The sequence below is a fragment of the Osmerus mordax genome, chromosome 18 (genome assembly GCF_038355195.1).
Source record: "Osmerus mordax isolate fOsmMor3 chromosome 18, fOsmMor3.pri, whole genome shotgun sequence".
NCBI lineage: Eukaryota > Metazoa > Chordata > Actinopteri > Osmeriformes > Osmeridae > Osmerus > Osmerus mordax.
In genome coordinates, this window is record NC_090067.1 from 7,777,348 (window position 1) to 7,793,493 (window position 16,146).

The 16,146-nt window shown below is 45.5% G+C and overlaps 2 protein-coding genes across 6 annotated transcripts; one reads left to right on the top strand and one right to left on the bottom strand.

Moving 5' to 3' along the window:
* The first annotated feature begins 44 nt into the window (after window positions 1-44).
* Window positions 45-9,669, top strand: cacng6a (calcium channel, voltage-dependent, gamma subunit 6a). 3 transcript variants are annotated; one of them, XM_067255187.1, is made up of 6 exons: window positions 114-396; window positions 993-2,012; window positions 2,567-2,641; window positions 2,843-2,980; window positions 3,793-4,018; window positions 9,549-9,669. In XM_067255187.1, exons 2-5 carry the CDS (start codon window positions 1,604-1,606, stop codon window positions 4,011-4,013), a joined length of 843 nt encoding a protein of 280 aa, XP_067111288.1. In that variant the 5' UTR covers window positions 114-396; window positions 993-1,603; the 3' UTR covers window positions 4,014-4,018; window positions 9,549-9,669. The 3 variants fall into 3 exon arrangements, with proteins under 3 accessions (XP_067111286.1, XP_067111288.1, XP_067111285.1); XM_067255185.1 differs by lacking the exons at window positions 114-396; window positions 9,549-9,669 and adding an exon at window positions 45-79 and having other exon boundaries at window positions 3,793-5,128; XM_067255184.1 differs by lacking the exon at window positions 9,549-9,669 and having other exon boundaries at window positions 3,793-5,128.
* On the bottom strand, window positions 8,437-14,331 carry LOC136961762 (voltage-dependent calcium channel gamma-4 subunit-like). Of its 3 annotated transcripts, XM_067255178.1 has the most exons (6): window positions 12,503-12,533; window positions 12,078-12,095; window positions 11,704-11,940; window positions 10,738-10,821; window positions 9,493-9,633; window positions 8,437-9,257 (listed from the first exon to the last, which is right to left on the bottom strand). In XM_067255178.1, exons 1-6 carry the CDS (start codon window positions 12,531-12,533, stop codon window positions 8,437-8,439), a joined length of 1,332 nt encoding a protein of 443 aa, XP_067111279.1. The 3 variants fall into 3 exon arrangements, with proteins under 3 accessions (XP_067111279.1, XP_067111281.1, XP_067111280.1); XM_067255180.1 differs by lacking the exons at window positions 12,078-12,095; window positions 12,503-12,533 and adding an exon at window positions 14,298-14,331 and having other exon boundaries at window positions 11,704-11,949; XM_067255179.1 differs by lacking the exon at window positions 12,078-12,095 and having other exon boundaries at window positions 11,704-11,931.
* Window positions 14,332-16,146: the final 1,815 nt, after the last annotated feature.

Sequence of the window (16,146 nt, forward strand, 5' to 3'; positions counted from 1 at the left end):
CTCTTTCACTCGACCTCTCTCTCCCTCCCTTCGCCTCACCCTCTTTCACTCCGAACTGAGCCACACACACACAAAACAGGTCAGCAACTTGTTAATATCATTGTTGTGATTTGTGTCGTGGCCATGATGAGTTAAGTAAGGCACCACGGCTGGCAGAAACCAGCTTTGTGTCCACATTTGGCCTGATTTACAATCTGGACAAATAAATAGATTGTTCTTATCTTTTAATTGTGGCAGTAAAAGTCACTGTGGGGATATTTGTATTTCTTGCTATAGCCTATAGCTTCTTATTTTCTTCCTGTTTGTAAACCGTGGCTGTAAATATATTTGTTAACATTTTGGAGCGAGGTAGCTGTGTTGGATGTCCCTGGGGTTGGAGAGAAAAATACTGAGGAGGTTTGTGTGTGTGATTTTCAAGACTGATTGCAGGTTGTAGCCACTGTCATTTAAATCTGCATGCACCAGCGCTTCTTTTGTCACTTGAGATTTTTTATAAATAACAAGGACACGGTCAATCTACCATCCTATGCACTCTTTTTTACCTTTTAACAATCACTTTGGGGTTAACAGTAAAACATTCAAACTGTAAAAAATAAATGTTCGTCTTGTTCTGCTGTACATCTTGGCCTGCACTTACAATATTGGATTATTGCTTCATCAGTAAAGTGTGTTTTGTCTAATCATGCCTATCAATTTGATCTGATCTGATCGAATTTCCAAAACGTTACTATTGTCCGAGTGTCAATTTAAACAGATATTGAATCTAGCAGACAGTCTGTCTGGATGTGTGAGCTTTGCATCTGTATCTTCAAAGAGCTTCTTAAGGACAGGAGATGTATTCAGCTGACTGACTGTTAGCTGTTCAGTCACAGTTCTTCAATAATAACAATAGATTTCTGACTATTTATGAATTACCGTTCCTCTGATCTGCCTGATCACCACAGTAATTCGTTTTTCTCTCTCTCTTCCCTCTTATTCCCTTTTTCTCCCAGAATTGCCACACCACTCTACACATCCTCTCTCCTGCTTCCCTTGAATAGTTGTATTTAATTTGATCTTTTTACAAAATATGTAAATGTTGAAAAAATGACAAATGTTTTCGACTTATATTCGTTTTCCAAACCACCTGCCGCTTCTAAATGACAGCTAATCGTTTCCCCCCCCTTCTATTTTCAATTTGTGCATGCTAATCCCAGGCATAGATTGTCTATTTCTTCAGTTTTCTTCATGAACTGAGTCATCTTCTACCCCCCACTTCCTTCTTAGTCCCATACACTCTGTTCTTCCACTCCTCCCACTCTCTTCCTGTCGTCTTTCTCTCCCTTTCCCCCCTGCAGCATCAATCTCTCCATTCCCCTGTCCCTATCATCATCTGCCTTGCCTTGCCTGTGCCTGACATTCTTTTATCTGTCTTACATCCCTTATATCTCTCTTCTCTCCTGTGTCCATGCTCACATGCACATAATAAGACAGCATATGTAATAGTCCAGTGCAGAATACTGTACTTTATTATAAAAATAATATTTATTATACATTATACAGTACAAAATCATCCACTTAACACACACAAACACACAGGTGTATCTGTCCCAACAAGTCCTTCATGTGGTCCACCTTCTTCATTCAAGATGAGGATGGAAGGCCAGCAGGCTCAGCTGGGAGCGGGACTGCTGGAGGGGTGGCTGGAATGTCAGGTTTTGGGGGTGGGCGCAAAGGAGTTGGGGCTAAGCGCCGGGGAAGAACAACGGCATCATCAGGCACAGGCGGGATGAGCGAGAACCAGGAGGGGAAGATCAAGCTGGCGTTTTTCCTGGCGATCGTGGGTGTGATTTTGAGTGTGCTGGGTGTGGGCACAGAGTTCTGGGTGGAACTATCGCCGTCGAAGAGTTTCTATGGCAACCAGACATGTTTGACGGCCCACTATGGACTGTGGAAGGGCTGCTCCAGGACCCTGTGGGTGGCCGACATAGACCCAGAGAGGGAGAGCTGCGGTCCAGCCGACCTGTCTGGAGGTGGGCTGTGCCTGGGCCAGGGGGGTTGGGTAAGGGAGGGGGGGTTCTGGTTCTCCAGTCAAAACAGCATGCAACACCTATGGATTGTAGCTTTCACACCTTAATTTCACTTTGCTGGTAGGTCCAAACATATTCACAGACAGCCATATTGGCATACTAGTCATGTAGTGCTGCTCTATATAAAGGTCTGTTACCTCTCCTCAGCTTGGAGAGGGCAGACAGGCAGTAGAGAGGAGTGTCACATGTCTCTATCGTTTATGTATGTCTGAGTGGATCACATGATTACTCAGACCTAATAGGCAGGGAAGGACCTTATATTGACCTTGGGATTGTCATTGATGTGCATGACTGATCGTGTTTGATGCAGGGTAATTAAAGTGTGCAGCAGAGCAGTTGCTGTATTTCAAAGATTTCTTTCCTACAAGCGAATGTGAACACAACTCTGACATCAGACTCAATCAATGTCTTGTTGTATCGCTTTGTCTCTCCTCTAATATTTCTCTCTTTTCTTTGTCCTCTTGATCCTCCTCTTTTCTCACTCCTGCCCTATGAAGAGTCGAACTGCAGCTACTTCAAGTTCTTTACTACTGGAGAGAGTAAGATGCTTTTTCAGAAGACAATGGTGAAGAGTGAGTCACACTGTCCCTTGGCCTTTCACTTTCATTGTCCAACACACACTCACACACCACTCACTCACACACCACACACACACCACACACACGCACGCATGCAAGCAAGAAGACAAGCTGGTACACAGACACAACATTCTCTTTATCTCCTTATCTCCATTCCATGTGTTCTCGTCACTGACAGTAGTCTCTCCTCTCCAGATCTGAACATTGCGGCGGCCATGTTGTCCATGTTCAGCCTCTTCCTCATGGTCATGGGGTCAGTCTGCGTTACCATGGCTCTCAGCAAGGGGGTCCAGTTCTTCCTGAAGCCCGCCTCCTTCTGCTTCGTCCTTTCAGGTTAGTGACAGCTTGTTTGGGTTGAAGTATTCATGTCAACAAAACAGTCCAGAGGTCAACGGTCAGCAAATAATTGTTTTTTTTGAGTGTGTAATCGTGTGGCGAGACAGAGAGACTGATAGCAAGATAAGAGAATGAGAGAGAGCGAGAGAGAAAATGAGAGCTAAAGGGGGACCAATGAGTGACTGCGTGACCTACGTGTGCGCAAACATAAATACATCATACTAACCACCCGACCACCATTCCTCATCTCGTCCATTCCCTATACACACTCATTCACTCATTCACTCATTCACTCATTCAGCAGTCTCTCAGGATGGAAGAGTCGCCTCACTGGGAGACTTAACAGTCGAGGTGAAGGAAACTAGGATCATTAGACACTTCTGGCTTGCCTCCAGGACTGGCACAGACTCTTGGGGGGGCTTACAGTAATATGTGCTCCCGGTCTGCAAGGGATGGGCCCTGCCAACAGGAAAGGTCACATGGTCATCCCTGACACTCCCATCATACAGTACCTCCTCATAAAGACCTCAACTTCTCACACCCACATCCCCTCATCCTGCTCCTAGTGTTGTACCCTTCTGTCCTTCTTTAGTTCTTTATCTTGCTGTACCTCATGAACCTTCCCCTCCTTTCCACCCCATCTCCCCACTTCCCTCCCTCTCTCCCTTCCCCTCTCTCCCTACCCCTCCCTCCTTCAGTCACACTGGTATTCAATTCACTCATCTTCTTCTATCAGCATTTTCTTGATGTTTAATCCCTTTCTCTCACAATCTTTCCCCTTGATCCCATATCCTTTCTCTTCCTCTCAGGCATCCTGGTGTTCCTGTCTCTCATAGTCTTCCATCAGTCCGTTCTTTCCTTCCTGGCCAGCGACCACACAGTCCCCCTGCACCACGAGCTGTCCTGGTCAGTGTCTTCTATGGGCTGTGCTGGAGCCATCCTCATCCTGGGCGGAGCCCTCTTTCTGCTCCTGGCCCTGCCCTACAGCCCCTGGCAGAGATGTCTGCCTCACCAGGACAGCAACAGCTAGTGGCCGTAAGGAAGTATTGCAATTGAATAACAAACAAATTGCAATAACTTTGTTCTTCTGTTACACAGTACACACAGGATTACTCACTTGTCCTGAATGTTGTTTGTTACGGCTGGGTTGTTGTACTGCGCCAGTTCATGCATTTAAATAGCTAGTGCAACACACTATTTGGATGAATTTCAATGACCTTCCCTAGGAAAAATCTAGTAGAAGTGGTTCCAAGGATAGTATTTAGTATAGTACAGCACTACCAACTGACCTACTCTGATGACATGCAACTGGCTTAGTTTAGGGTCATGGATGATTGCTGTAGGAATTTGTCAAATCTTAGTTAGAACTTCTGTAGAAGAGGCACCCTCAATTAAAATGCTACCTCTGTGCCAGATTTCTGTCATCTGCCACAATAAAACCAATCTCTGTCTAACTATTCACGCCCCCCCCCCCCCCCCCACACACACACACACACACACCTGACACTCCAGGCAGACTCAAGCTCATACGAAGTGTAAGGTTCAGTTAGTATTGGCACCCAGGTTTGGGAGGGATACTGACACGGATAGCTGAGCAGACAGGTGTGAGACTGATGCTAACTGAGTGCAGATGCTGACTCTAAAGTGTTGGCTACTAGCGCTAATGTTCCTTCTCACATCACATGTGAAGACTTCAGTTCTGTCAGCCTCCCAAGCATGACATTGAAAATGGATGCAAAATTGTTTTGGAGGAATCAAAGACATGTTCTGAGGTTGCTGAACTTTTTTTCATTTTTTTTGGTTATTTACTATTGTTGTGATCAATCTATCAGTCTTATGAAACAAGTTTATAACACTGACAATTCATGGTCTTGTAAATAGAATGTCTATGTATAACTACAACCCAGATACCATAAGTGACCTAATGTACACGTTCAGGAGATTCCACCAATGAACTGGGACACAATATAGCATAGTACCTTTAGAAAGATATATCTAAACCTCATTGTGGAACTGAGATTTTCAGTGTTTTTATGTGTTCACCTGTGTAAATGCAAACTGTTGCTCTTTCACTTTTGAAGGGTAATTCATTATTATTATTGACATGATATTTATTATGAAATGTGAATATAAGATATTCCTCTCCTACACCTTTCTCCTTCTCTTGTCTTTCATCATCCTCCATCTGTCCCACAATGTGAAGAAACATATCTTTCACCTTCTTGACCTCCATCCAATCTCTCCCTTTATGGTGCACTCACCCTCTCCCTCTCCCTCTCTCTCTCTCTCTCTCTCTCTCTCTCTCTCTCTCTCTCTCTCTCTCTCTCTCTCTCTCTCCTTGCTCTGTCTCTGGTCCTCTCTTTCTCCCCTATCTCTCTCTCTCCCACATGTTGGCAACATTCTCCTCTATATTTAGGCCATGACAAATCTGGCTGAAAGGGATAAGCAACACAAACCTGGATTCGAGCTGTGTTTCCCAAACACATACAATATAATACAATACACATGATCACAGATAGACTCACACATGTACAACCTATGATAATAATGTCAATCTTGACAGGGAAAGATTTTAGCTCTGATTATGTTTTCTTCTGTTCTTGACCAGAAGTCCATATTTTGGAGAGCCATTAAAGTGAGTTGCCTGACTCACCACACTCTGTCCAGCTGGAGTCAGGCAGTCACTCAGTCCTGTATTAAATGTCTCTATAAATCTATAGACATCCCCACACACACACCTTTACACACGCACACACCCGCACCACATACTATGAGTACATATTCTGTCACTCATGCTAGATCTGGTGGTTGACTGGGCTGAAAGCCAGGCCCCCTCGGTGGATATCTCCGGTGTGTTAACCCTTGTCCTCATTCTGTACCCACCCATACACATAGCCCCCCCCCCCCCCCCCCACACACACACACGTCCAGTTTGGATACAGACGAAACACGAACCTCTGTCGCCAGTCACTGGACACCCAGCCCACTCTGTATATTTAGCTGTGTAATCGTTTTGAAATGGACACGCTCAGTTTTGTGTGTTCAAGTGTGTATGTGAATGGGCATCTCAAACGTGTGTCTGTGTGTGTATGAGAAAATGGCTATTAGAGCATCTAAGATACGTGTGTGTAGGTGTGTGTGGCTCGGCGTAGATCAGACGTAATAGGAGGAAAGGGCCCCTTCTGACATTACCAAAATACAAGAGGCCTGACCCTACCACCTCATAACTCACCTTGTTGTCATGGCACCCTGGGTCAGCAGCTGTCCCCATCCCCTCATGTCACAGTCTCTTCCTGTCCGGTTCCCCCATTCCCAAGCCATCAGAACTACCTCCCTTCTGGGGTGTTTATCGGGACAGGGAGACTCCGCAGCAACTAGACCCCCCACAGAGAGCTAGCTAATTAAAACTCCAAACTCAATCACACATCACGCTAGATCCAGGTTGGCTCAACCTCCGCCTCAGACCTCGTCCTGCAGACGAGCTTTAATGAGATTAGAGGCTTCCATATTTCCCCTGGGTTCAGAGTGGCCCTGTCCTCTTGACATTCTCCCAGTGGAGGGGAGATTTGGGCTTATTAAGATGTTATTGTGTTAATTAATGGATCTACATGGTGTTCTGGAACTTGTGGTGTCATGGAACCCTGTTAGGTTCTGTTCCCCTCCTTCTCTGCTGTGCAGGTTCCTCCTGAGGTTAACATCCAAGACGAACGACTGTGAACTCTGACCTACTGTACACTCAAATGATTTTTTATGAGAGAAAGAAAAAGACAGAAATCAATTAGAATCCGTTTGACGTCTATAAGGTTCTGTTTAGAACATTTAGGATTCCAAGCAACACCTGAACATTTTTCTATATTCTCTGCTCTATATACTGTAGCACCCTTAGTTCAAGTGTCCCACAATGCACTGCTACTGGCCCATCACTCAAGACCATCAGGAGAATGGAAATAGCTTTGAAATTGGAAATAGCTATTTTTCATTACATAATTCACTTGGCAGGGGGTTAAAAGCCGATGTTAGCTTGTCCCAGTTATGTCAACTGTAATCGGGTTGCTACTACAAATAAAGTTTGAAATTACCTACCCACCCAAATGTACTCTGTCACAATTCTGTATGCCCTGTGGAAGTGCTTAATGACAGAGTCAACACAAAGTATTTTCATATATAATCATCTTTATTTCATATATTTATTGTTCTTTTCTCAGTGAGGTTCAGAATATTGTATTGCTTTCCCATTGTAAATGTACTCCTCTCACTTAAGAAACAGCGTGGAGTCACGGTGTGAGTGTCAGGATACTTCTGCTCTCAGAGGTTGACAGGCTCTCTCAGCCCTCCTTGCCCAAACAAACGGTACGCAGTACGAACCGGAAACAATAACATTAAGGATACCTACGTATACCATCACGAAAATAAACGGATTTATATAAATTCTATCGTCTAATACACTAGTGGTCAGAAACCATAGAAAACACTGAGTAGGCTACGTTGGTTATATCAATCAAATCAATAGCCAGCAAAAAGTAAATTGGTGATAACAGTATGTAATAATATTAATAATATGTATATTCAACATCACACTCACATTGGCGCACATGCTTTTGACATGATACCGTTAGATTTGGAGTGAACAAAAACAATTGAAATCCTCAACTTCAAAGGAATAGAAAAATACAAAAAATCATATTTCTAAAATGTACAAATTTTACCCTGCAATAACGTTTACTACAATAAGTTAAAAACAACAGCAACGTTGGTAATAGTCAAGAGAAAGTTACAATCTTGTGTAACCGATGATCAAGCACTCGGAATGAAAGACAACCCAAAGATCACCACCACAGACATTATGTTTGTTTGAAAAATAATCTAATACTCAATAATATTGTTAATTATACATTTATTATTTCTAGTCTGTAGAATAGGATAAATAGAGTGAAATAGAGATGGATCGAAAGAGAGAGGCTTGCACTTCACACTACTTCCATCCTCCCCCCCATCCCCTTATCCCCTCATTCCTTCCAAGTCCACTTTACCTACTCTACAGCCCTTTTTGGTAACACTTTACAGAAGTAATCGTACAGCCTTCAGCAAGATGGATGTCAGAAGCAGTCATAACAACAAAAGCATTACATAGGCAGATACTGTACATCACTAATATGGCATTTAACTGTGTAGGAGATAACTATGGCTACTAGCTAACTAGCTAATTGGTTAAATGGGTAACTAAGTAACTAGGCACTGAAAGCCATAGTGTGGGTCATGACCAGGTTAAGGCAGTTGTCATGAACGTACACTAGTTGTTATGACTGCTTGTATCACCGTATTAAATCGTTATGGCAGCAGTACGAAGGCTTCACAATGCGATTAGCTGTTAAGTGTTAGCTTTAGCTTAGCATGCCACCATGTCAGCCTTTCTCCTCCTCCTCTTCCCCCTCCACACTCTCTCTATCCGCGGTTCACACTGGCGTGGTTCTCCTGTTCAACGTGTCAGAGTTGCTATCTCTGTCGCGCTTGGCCGTCAGCCTATCGAGCGTGGCCATGCCTCTGTCACGCTCCATGGTGGAGGTGGGCGGCTGAGAGGTGGCAGGGCCTGAGGAGGTTGAGGTATTCAACGGTGCGGCAGACACAGGTGCATTCTGGGCCGAGGCAGCGAGGTTGGACTTGGAGAGGGACGGCAGGGTGCCGCTCATCATCACTCCTCCTCCTCCACTGTCCGCGCCACCATCTTTTGGGAAGTAGTTGTGCAACTGGTAGAGCGTGGCCCGATCCACCGTCCCGTACAGAGGGGGACCTCCTCCTCCCAGACTCCCCAGCTTGGAGTCCCTGGTCAGCGTGTACATGGAGATATCCCCCCCTCCTCCACCGCTGGTGTGGTGGGGGTTGGGCAGGGTGGCCACGGAGAACGGCGGAGCAGAGGGCGGCAGGGTGAAGCTCTTGGCGCCCCCTACTGGTGAGGCGTCGCGCGAGTGGGGTGGGTCGGTGGAGTGCGAACTGGAGCGAGAACGCCGGCGGAAACGGTAGCTGGGGAGGCGGAGCATGGCGTGAGTGGTGGTCTTGAAGAGGTCGGTGCGGGATCGGCAGCGCAGCTCCTTGTTCTTCTCGATGTAGATGTTCACGGCGAGAACGCCCACCATCTCAGCCAGGATGAAGGACAAGCCGCCAAAGTAGAAAGACCAGCCATAAGAGTAGTGCCACTTCTTATCCTCGTCCTTCTTAGGAGAGATGTCGCTTAGAGCGGCCGAGATGTACACAATCACACCGATTATGTTACTTAGACCTGGAGGGGGCAGGGAGGGAGGGTAAGGTAAGGTAAGGTAATTAAAAAGGCCGAGATAAAGAGACAACAGTGAGTGAGATGGTGATTCAATCAAAGGATGAAGAATAAAGGAATAAGAATGAGTTCAAGAGCTTGAGGGAGGTAGAGCTTTGGCTGTAGCTTACATATAAAAGGGGAACAGGCATAAGAGAAGAAAAAAGAAAGCACACTATCCGGAAGGAGACCAGACTAGTACCTGCTGCCACAAACAGGATTCCCCCTCCCAAAATGATGTTCCTCTTGCTTTTATAGAAGCTGCTGGAAGCAACACACACCCCGCCCAGCAGGAGCAGGATGGCGCTCAGGATGGGGAAGATGCTCGAGGCCCGAACTACGCCTGAACAGAAAAAAGAAGATGTTAAATACAACTGAGTTGCAGGTAGACACGTTAAATGACCTCTCTCACTCTTCTATGAAAGGGACCGTGCTTTGATACTCAATAAAACATCTCAAGATGAACATCTCAAGATGCTCTGCAGTTCTTTCCCGGAAATTTAAACTAAAATTCCAGAGATTCCTGAAATATGTAAAAGTGACCCTCATTAGACTGACTACGAGTACAGTAGTCCCATTTAGAAAACTGTGGCATTTTATATAGCAGTTATCCATGGCCACCCTTGATACATATCTGCCTATCACCTTGTCTATATGAATATATCCTGTGCAATTTGAAATGTAATCATGATGCATGAAATCTCATACTGAGTGTACAGACAGATACTGTATCAAAGGGATTCTCTTACATGGCCAGGATGTGGTATAAATGGCCTGAAGCAGAACTACTCAGTAGGAACATTTAATCTGAACAAGTCTGAAGTGGATGGCACATAGCACATTGCATAAATGCATTGTCAACTCTTAGCTCTCCTAAATCATCCCAGCCCTCTCATGGGCAAGACATGACAAGAGGCGCTTGATCACGACCATCGCAAGTACAACTGGTTCCTCTCTCTCTGTTAAAATGGTGTCTAAGACATTTTCAAACCCCATGCCAAGATGCAGTCATGTTTTTTTTCTGAGGGTTTGTTTCCACAGCTCTGTTGAAAGGAGCACGGCGCGGCCGCCCCCAGACTCCTCACCCAGCATGCACCTGGCCCCCTTCAATGTTCCTCTTCAGCATTTGCACTTCAATCCAAAATCAGTGGTGTTGACAATCGCCCACCTCCCCTCATCCCTCCATCTCTCCATCCCCCTCTTTTCTGTGTCTCTGTCCCTCCATCTCATTCCCATTCCTCTCCTAGTCTGTCCTAAACTCAGTGATTTTAAATTTTTGTTCTACGTAATGTTTATTTTACCAGCAGAGTATACTCATTTTTTTGCTCATCTCTCTCTTTTATATCTCCCTCTATTCCCCTCTATCTCCATCCTTCTCACCCTCCATCCCTCTCTCCCATCCACCCTTCCACCCCCCTCTCCCTCCATCCCTCTTTTCTTCACTCACGCAGCAGGTACTCAGCAGCATCCTGGTCGTAGTCTGCATCATCAGGGAAATGATTGATCTGAGAACACACTCCGCTTTTCAGCCCTGAGAGACAGAGAGAGAGAGAGAGAGAGAGAGAGAGAGAGAGAGAGAGAGAGAGAGAGAGAGAGAGAGAGAGAGAGAGAGAGAGAGAGAGAGAGAGAGAGAGAGAGAGAGAGAGAGAGAGAGAGAGAGAGAGAGAGAGAGAGGGACAGAGAGAAAAGGAGGGACAGAAGGATGGAGACAGAAGGGGGGGGGAGACAGAGAAGAAGGGTGGATGGGAGGATGGAGAACGAGAGCCACGATTTAGTTTGGGGGGGGGGGGGTTTCACAGAGAGAGAGAGCCCAATTCAGTGTAGTTTGTTTGAACAGTTGTAGCATACTGCCACCATGTCATTACAGTAGAACCTGCCGTTGAGGAAAAAGACATTTTCTGTCTCGGGAGACAAAAGCAGCATCAACACAGTAATAATCATGTTGAGTGGCACACCATAATAATGGTTTTTCCTGCTGAGCCAGCACCTGTCTAAAACACTGCATTATATAAAATGGCGGTACGTCTGTGTGTGAGTGCGTTTGCGTGCATGTATGAGTGTGTAATGTCCCTTGTTGAAGCTGTCTGCCCCTTTTTCAGGTGGGCAAATGGAAAAGCAGTGCGGACCTGACTCATCTCTCTCCTCCCTGTCCTCCTTGACATTACCCGAGTGTGCTACTGAACACTACCTGGCAGTTTCATGGCTCGGCAGCTGTGGAAAGCAGCGTTGTCCGCTCTGATGCGTCTCCATGTGTGATTATGTGTGAGGACTTCATGCTCCAGTAGCTCATCAAGCGTCGTCCCAATACTCCCCGCGGGATGACGCATGCACGTACACATGTAGGTACTCACATAAGCACACACAAAGATACACACACACACTCCCCCCATCCCCGGTGTCCGGTCTGACGAACCTTCCAGGCAGCAGATCCTCCAGAGGCCCGAGTGTGTGAGCGCGCCGGGGTCTTTCTTGTCCTTGTTGTTGGGGTCTTCCTGAGACGAGTTGGCCGTGCTGTTGCAGATGAAGGCCCGGGCGTAGAGCCAGTAGTCGGTGCCGATGGCCACGGTCATCAGGGCGAAGGCCGCGAAGGCCCCCATGGTGGTGAGCAGAACCTGGATGCCCCGCTCGCACCACACCATGGCTGGGAGGGAGGGGAGGAGACGAGGGGAGGAGGAAGTACCAAACAAGTGAGGGTGGGGGTTGGGGGTGGGGGGGTGGCGAGCTGTCACTGCATGACAGAGGCCGGATGCTGAAGTTTGGAAAATATGAAAAGCTGGCATCCGGAGTGAATGAAAACTGCTAGGTCTACTGGTTGTTTCCAAGGCAACAGCAGTACCAGGATGCTCTGTTCCTGAGGCGTTGCTATGCTGACCTAGTCTTGACCTGGGTCTCTAAACCTGGAGAGAAGTCACACCCCACATAGGGAAGGACTCCTACTGTAGAAGATATCCTTAGTGTTTACAACCAAGAACAGGTACAGCACCAGAGTCCAAAGTACAGTATGTGTTGTGGAATCACAAGCTTAGCTACCACAACTGAATCGACAACCATTATTTTCAACGCTCAGAGGCACACCCGTTCAAGCATGCCTATGTTTAAGTGTGTGTGTATGGTTAGTTACTTTTTGTTGTATTATTGTATGTGTGCATTTCATGCTTGTGCGTGTGTATGTGAGTGTGTGTATGTGTGCATTAGTGTGTGGCGTTCATTACCTGGGGGCATGTGTCTGCCTTTCGCCTCCATGCCTTTTGTCTGTAGCTAGCTGTTCCTCGTCAGTGGAGAAAGTGGTGGGGTCCCCTCTCTCCAAGCTGCATCCATCGACTGGCTCTCTCCCTATCTCTCTCCCTATCTCTCTCCTTCCTCCCTCACTTCTTTTCACCCTTAATTCGTATGCCTTCTCTCTCTCTTCACCCTCGTTCTCTCTGCTAGGTCCCTGGGTGAGTGAGGTTCCGCTAGCTGTCGTCCTTCTCAGAGGATAACCATAGCAGTCCTGGAGGGGAAGAGAGAGAGAGAGAGAGAGAGAGAGAGACAGAGAGAGAGAGAGAGAGAGAGAGAGAAGAGAGAGAGAGAGAGAGAGAGAGAGAGAGAGAGAGAGAGAGAGAGGGAGAGAGAGAGAGAGAGAAAAGAGTAGGGAGAGAGAACAATTAGAGAGAGAGAGAGAGAGAGAGAGAGAGAGAGAGAGAGAGAGAGAGAGAGAGAGAGAGAGAGAGAGAGAGAGAGAGAGAGAGAGAGAGAGAGAATGATTGAAGGGGGATGAAGACAGAGACAGAGTCAAGTGGTTATGTAGGATCTTACCTTAAAAACCTGACAACCAAAAGAATATTAATCAACTATTCAGCCCAACAGATTCTTCATGACAGGTCCAAAGAAAATAAATCAGAATGCTGGTTCTACATTTCCCAAAGAGGGAGAGAATGAAAGAGAGATGGAGCAACAGAGAGAAAGAGAGAGAAAGAGAGAGAGATAAAGCAATAGAGAACGGGAGGAGAGAGAGAGAGCGAGAGAGCGTGTTCTATTCCATTGCCATGGCAACAGTGAATTCCAAAGTCTAGGACTGAACAGGGTGAGTGAGAAGAGTGTGTGGTGAGGGGGGGGGGGGGGGGGGGGGTGGAGGTGGGAAAGAAACAGCTGAGGGGATTTTCATGAGATTAAACAGCATTTAAATATATTGATGCTTTGGACCCCCACCATTACTGTGTAAAGACATACTACTACACATATATATATATTAGTTGTGGATGATTCGAAACCTTACACAGCACAGTAAAGGTGCACTGCTATTTAATTCTAGGTGACGATGAGAATGGTGGTGGTGGTGGTGATGATGATGATCCAAGTCCATATAAATCTAGACCAGGTCTCCAGGAATCATCATGAAATCACTGTCAAGTTTTCCCAGCTGCACACAGCCATGCATCAGACTAGCTCGACTCACTCAGCTCAGTGAAACAGTAGAGGAATAATGCAGACCGTATTGTAGTGTGACCATAAACACATGAAGGATCAAACAGACATATCCTAGTTCCTAGAGAGAGAAACGTGCATGTGTGATACTGATGCATGAATATTATAGAACATTTTGAACACTTCTCTAGGTACAGCCCCAGGGTGTGTACACGGTATTCTAATGGGGCACCTCTGGGAGGTATACACTACGGATCAACCTCGACGATAGACTCAGTTCTGAGCGTCTTTATGCGCTCGCAACATGTCATGGGAAGAAAGACTGTCATACTGTGAATGGGGGATTCATATGAATCTTAAACTCTATGCTTTATAAGACACCCCAAAACACCCCTACCACCTGTATGATGACTGTCGTGCTGCGAAATAGGATTATACAAATGTGAAAGGGGTACTGATTTGACCTGAAGATGCACTAAAGAGATTGTGATGGTTCGCGTCCGTATGTCACTCAGAAAGCTATAGTTAATTGTAAAATAGGCCTACTGCTCTATTCGGTATTTTGTTTGCAGACAGTAATGACATATAACACTATAGAAATCGACGTAATTTTAGTCAAATAAATCAATAATTGACCAACAGAATACTAATTGTAGCGTAGGCTATCTAGTTCTGGAAACAATAATTAGTAATTGGAGAAGACCGCTGCCAGATCCAATCGGATTAGCCTAATCGCAGTATCGGAAGGTTGTTAATGAATCAAAACCTTACCGTGAATATGTGAACTTCTGCAGCTGTGTCTGTGGATGGACACCGCAAGGCAAGAGACGGAACTGTGAGAACATCAGATAATTGCAAGAATGAATGTCGACCGACGCTGTCAGTGAGCGGAGGAGGGGAGAAGAGGTCTTGAACCTCGCAGGAAAAATGCAGTTTTTCTGTTATTCTTTAGATAATTGGACCGCATTTAGATAAATTATTCAATCGAACGAACTGACCGTGATGGATAACACTCAAATAATTCATCAGCATTAAGGTCCCAATTGTTAATCCGTCAGGTGGTTTTGCCAGTTAATGTTCCTAATTTTAGGGGTTGTATCTGGTCAGACGCTGTGTAGTAAACCTTAACGTTCATATGAAACGATATGTAGTGAGACGGATAGATAGATAGTTTTGTCCTTTACAGCTTTGTTGTGGTATGACTCACAGGAGAGAAATATTGATTGCACGATTGCCTGTTGAATTTTGCATTAGCTCTGTTGGTAATCCAAGATGACACACACATACAGTGGCCCTGTCCGCAGGCACAGATGCGCGCACGCACACACACACACACACACACGCACACACACACACACACACACACACACATACGTACAGCTTGAAAAGTAACAGAATGTCCTAGGTTTGGTTTTCTCTACAAACATTCTTCAGTTTACTTGACTGTTATCAGGAGTGTGTGTGTTTGTGTGTGTAGCACATACTACAAACAAAAAGCACACTTGCACCTATTTCACCTCTATTTATTTAATAGCTGTAGACTATGACATGGAAATCAGCCACCCCACAAACAGATTCCCACACAGTGATATTCACATCTCCACAAACCCTATCTCTCGGGTGTTAACAATCAATCTCTACCAGTGCAACAAAATTAATACATTAATTAAAAAAAAAACATTAAAACATGACATGATCATTATTATTCCATTGTAGCAGCACTGATATTACAATTTACAATAATACTAGTTAAACAATAATAACAATATAACATTAATAATAGCAATTGTTCTCAGTTACTGCTGTTAGGCACAGTTCCCTTAAATACGCTCCAAGAACAAACGGTTCTTAGCGAGAGACTTTACAGAACAAGAAAGAATGAGCGAAGACAGTGGGGAGGAGTGAGAGAAGAGGGGAGGAGTGAGATAAGAGGGGAGGAGTGAGAGAAGAGGGGAGGAAGTGAGAGAAGAGGGGGGGAGTGAGAGAAGAGTGGAGGAAGTGAGAGAAGAGGGGAGGAGTGAGAGAAGAGGGGAGGAGTGAGAGAAGAGGGGAGGAGTGAGATAAGAGGGGAGGAAGTGAGAGAAGAGGGGAGGAAGTGAGAGAAGAGGGGAGGAAGTGAGAGAAGAGGGGAGGAAGTGAGAGAAAAGGGGAGGAAGTAGAAGAGACAGGTAGAGCATGTCTGCCTGTGTTCCTTTAATGAGGATGGAAGAGGGACAAAGGAAGACAAACGATCAATACTATTCAGGAGGAGGATCTAGGGGTGAGCAGACCAGACGGAGCATGAACAAGTTGTAAAGAGCGTCTGCTAAATGACTAAAGAGCGTCTGCTAAATGACTAAATGTAAATAAATGACTAAACGTAAAGGCAATTAAAAAAGAGGCAGATCAATATCAATGGATAATCTTAATACATATAGAGATAGGATATATCTCCTCTCTCCCTTCCTTTCTC